This window comes from Aristolochia californica, unplaced genomic scaffold (genome assembly GCF_029961685.1).
Source record: "Aristolochia californica isolate CCGP_79_NKW_82.1479 unplaced genomic scaffold, dmAriCali1.0.hap1 SCAF_10, whole genome shotgun sequence".
NCBI lineage: Eukaryota > Viridiplantae > Streptophyta > Magnoliopsida > Piperales > Aristolochiaceae > Aristolochia > Aristolochia californica.
Genome location: NW_027181771.1, coordinates 31,870,125 through 31,874,765, shown reverse-complemented (window position 1 = coordinate 31,874,765; position 4,641 = coordinate 31,870,125). Strand labels below are relative to the sequence as shown.

Here is a 4,641-nt window from a genome sequence, read left to right as displayed (position 1 = left end):
CTTGTGCAATATTATAGCATCAATTATCAAATACTTATTAAAAAAATTCATATAATTTTTCGGCTCATCTTGGTTAAAAAATCTTACCTGAAAAGTTATACGATTTTTCTTATAAGAATTTCTAGCTAGAAAAGTGTTTCAGAAAACATGAGACACTAATAGTCCCTGAAAATATATTTTTACTAGAAATGTCTTTCTAGAGTTTCTTTGGAAAAAGACACTACGAGGGCCCAATAGTAAATATCAACATATGCAGAGCACATTAGCTCTTTGCAATTTGGAAAATCCGGTAAGACATGTATGCAACTGCTACAAGACTGGATTCAATGACAGATTTAGAAACAAGGAAGCAAGGGAAAACCTCTTAAATACCAAACTTTTATTGTAGTTTTGTTTACAAATTTACAGCCAATGGGAGTCCAAACTCTTTTTGATACTTTTCTTGCAACTGCAACAGCTATTGGTTTTCTCTATTATATTCTTAACACATTTACAATCTATAGAAATCAACAAAAATGCTCTGAACAAAACCTTTGCCACTTTTGGAAGCTATCAATTCGTATGACCCCCTGCATCTAGCCATCAAGTATGGCTGAATTATCTGGCTTATCAAACTTTCAAAGCATTCTTGTGATCCAAAGCTTTAACTGACTTAGATACAAATATAGAAGACAGGGCCCTATCAACTCTTCATCAGCAAGGCGCTTACACAGCTTAAGATAAGCTTCAAAGTTTCCTGACAGTTGGATGCTTCTCCTCAGTCCTTGCAAAACTGCCACTCTGTCGACATACTCGGGATGAAATCCCAAGTCTAGCATCTTTATTATAGTTTCAGAAGCATCTTCAAAATGCCCACCTTTGACATAACCCCTCAATAGCCATAACAAAGTCTTCTGCTGGATTCCAGCATCGGTTGCCTCTGTTCTTGCAAGCAACCGCCGAACAGCATCCATCTCTTTTTGACATGCACAAATTGCTAAAACTATGTCATAGAGCTCTGCATCAGGTTGTCTACCTGCAAGCTTCATTTGCCATAACTGACGCTCAGCTTTAATGCCTTGACCAGCACATGTGTACATAGCTAGGAGCCTATCATGAACTGCACTCGAAAGAGAAGATCCTCCTTCTTGAATTGCCCAGTCAGACAAGCGGACGCCATCCTGCAGGAGATCCAATTGGTACTGTTCGATAAGACCAGCATCATTTTTATCAAGCTCTGATAGAACACCAGTCTTCATCAATCCTTTTAGTTTACGTAACACTTTGGATAACTCATTTAGCTCTTTAACCAAGGCTGTCATCGCAATAAGGTAGCTATACACGTCGGGCTCCAAACCAGATTCCTTGAACCCAATCACCAATTTGACTGCACCTCGATACTCTCCATCCATCTAGCAGATTCAAAATAATGTTACAATTCCTTTATAGTCACATAAAATGTGAAGAAAACTTATATTGTGCTTGTAACATGCATAAAGCATGAACACAAGCCAATTACAATTCATGCCATAATAAGGTGAGAAGCATTTCAGGAAAATACGTCTCTGCTGCTATCCTTCTAAATATTAGTAGAAGTTCTTTTAACCATTTAAAGCAGACCTTACATGCCAGTCCCATCAAATCATGGTGACAAGAGACAATGGACTAAAGAAGGCTGTCATTGGCCACAATCAACACTTCACTATGGTTTTGAATTTTGGTATACAGATCATAGAGGGGCCTGTACAGTCTGACAAGCCACATCAGCTTGGGTCAGGAATCCCACAGCATGGTATAAGAGCAGGAAGCACCCAAAAAGTTCACCAAATTTCCGAATTTTCTACCTCTTGGATATGAATTTCAAGGATAAAAAATCATTGCTTTTTAAAAATATTTTACAGATAATTACAGACAAAATATATATGCAGATAATTGTCATTTTTACCCTCATTATCTTCTGTTACAAGAAAAGCCAATAAGAACAAATGACATTTTTTGGAGGAGATAAGGGTCCAGAATATGTTGTTTTTGTTGGCAAAAGCACCAGAAGCTTCACGTGTCTGGAAAGAGGGAGCAGCATTATGAAGATATTAACAAAGAGCAGAAGCTTGGTGAACTGGTGAATACCAGCACCCACATGAAGTAAAAGAGAAAATGATAATGTGTGGTTTAAGTACTTTGAATCTTCAGTGAAGTCCATAAATCAACTGAAGTTTGTATTTCAACATCTAATACAGCTCTTCCTTTTTACACATACTTTTAACCCACAAGTGATGCAGTAAATCCTGAAAATGAAAGTTATTTAAGTAGTTCAGGTGTGCATATATGAATGGGAGTTAGAGTTGACTGCTACAATTCAAAGTGAGAGCAAACTTTATTTTCTTTAAATGATACTCAATCAAAATTCTATCACTCCTGAGTTAGAGTATGTTTTGCCATTCCCTACTTACAGACAAAGAACTTTCACAAGAAAATGTTGCAGCAGAAGTCAGTAAAATGAGAAAATGTTCAGTTGCTTCATTGTTCATAATTTTTTTTGTTAAGTTTGACTACCTGTTGATTGTTTTCAGATTGTAAACATGGTTCTTATTAAAAACCTATAACAACCTCAATAAACATTAGTGGTGATTGTAGAAAGAAATGTTCTTCTTTGCAAGCACAACTTGGAAACTATGATCAAAAGTAATACCAATAAAAAAGATGAGCTAAGATGACAGTTTACTTCTAGACTGGTTTTGTTATTTATACAAGTTGCTACTTTCTGGTGGCTCATTAGAGAGAGAATCTGATCAGGAAATTGAGGATTGACTAATTGATAGATGAGTAATTAAACAGAGAAGCATGTTCCTTGGAAAGAGGAGATTTCACTAATCCACGTCTCAGTTTCACAGGGAATCTCATTCTTCATCAATTCTAACTCTTTGTTCATAATCTTTAACTGATCCTAAATTTCCTGTTTCCGTACTTCATTGTGACAAACTTACCCGTAGAATGTCCAAATGTAAAATTCAAAATCTGTAACTAGACCTAAAGACAATTATAGAGCTATTCAATAGGTGTTAAAAACATACCATCATCTTCCAGGCAAGGCATCCGGTAGGGCCGCCAACAGTTCCACCACCCTTGTCATCGACATAATCCAATCCCTTCTTCAATACGTTCTTCACAAATAAGATCGCTTCAGTCTTCTTCCCTGTTTCCCAGTAGAGCGAAATCACCTTCTCAACCATACTGAACTTCGGTTTCAACCCCACACAATCCATATCCTTCAGCAAATCCACCACTTCGTCCACTCCATGGTCTCCAGCGATGAGTTTCTCCACCCATCCACACATAATAGAGACCATCAACTCCATCGTCTCGTCGTCGACTCGGTCCCATCGCCGAAGCCAGTCGAAAACTTCCAGCGCACACCACGAGTCCCGGCCTTCCTGCGAAAAGTATACCAGAACAAGCTGAATTTCCCGTGGGGACAAGCACTCGTGATCGGATAAAACGTCAGCAGGGTCTCGCACATTGCGAGACAGCTCCTCGATTGTCTCGTAGAAACCGTCGCTGATCGATGACTCCTCGGCGGAGAATAGCTGTTCTAACTCGAGAGAGGTGAAGAGTGGGGATTCTCTAATTCTAGGGTTTCGAGCATGGCAGCCAGCGAAACAAGCTTTCCTCTGAACTCTCGAATAAGCCGAGAGAGAAGACTCAGCCGGAGAAACAAGCGGGAGCCATCGGCGAGGAAAAGAAACAGCCAATCGAGTGAATTCAGCTGGAGAGAGAAACCGGTCCACAGTACCCATTTCCTCTCCAACCTCCAATCTCTAGATTTCTATTCGAGACTCATAAATGACAAAGAATTTCGCCTGAAACGAATTATAGAAAGAAGCTTCGGCGAACAGAGAAAAAGAGAGTGAAAGCCTCCATGCAGGCGCATAAAAGAGAAATAGAAACCCAAGAGAAAAGCAATATCTTTTCTAGTTTCTATCTACCCTTCTTTTCTGGTTTTGCGATTCTTGTTCTTGTTCGGATTTTTGTCCAGTCGCCAGAACAGACACATACAGCGAGCGAAATCAGGGGAATTCTCCGAGATTGCGAGTTGCAGTCTTGCAGGGGAGCTTGATTCTATTTATTTATATTTTTTGAAGCTGAAGGCGAAAACGTGTTCAAACTTTCGAAGACGACGACACCACAAGTTTGTGGGCCTCATTCTGGCCCATTCTTCCATTTGGGCTACAATTCATTCATGCCTTTAGAGTTCTGCACTTGCTGAACTTTGGCACAAGCATTAAAGGCATCTCTCTATGAGATCTCTTACTATTTTCATTAATAAGAACTTGTTGCCTAAGTTATCTTTTCAACATAGACATTTTTGTGGATTATCAAATGGCTAAAAGCCATAAATTACCTTTTGTTTCTAGTAATCATCATGTCGAATTGCTATTCGATACTACTCATAGTGATGTGTGGAGCCCCCCACCCCTACAACCTCGTTAGAAGGTTGTTGCCATTATGTTATCTTTATTGATGATTTTTCATTATGTGCATGACTTTATCTTTTAAAATTGAAATATGATATTTTTCGCATTTTGTAAATTTAAGGCCATGGCAGAGCTTCAGCTTAGATGTAAAATCAAGGTTTTTCAATGTGATAATGGTGGTGAATTCATG

General features: G+C 38.8%; 1 protein-coding gene across 1 annotated transcript; it reads right to left on the bottom strand.

Moving 5' to 3' along the window:
- Positions 1-369: 369 nt before the first annotated feature.
- On the bottom strand, positions 370-4,053 carry LOC137936267 (pentatricopeptide repeat-containing protein At2g30100, chloroplastic-like). The gene is made up of 2 exons (XM_068780854.1): positions 3,051-4,053; positions 370-1,391 (listed from the first exon to the last, which is right to left on the bottom strand). Exons 1-2 carry the CDS (start codon positions 3,771-3,773, stop codon positions 618-620), a joined length of 1,497 nt encoding a protein of 498 aa, XP_068636955.1. The 5' UTR covers positions 3,774-4,053; the 3' UTR covers positions 370-617.
- Positions 4,054-4,641: the final 588 nt, after the last annotated feature.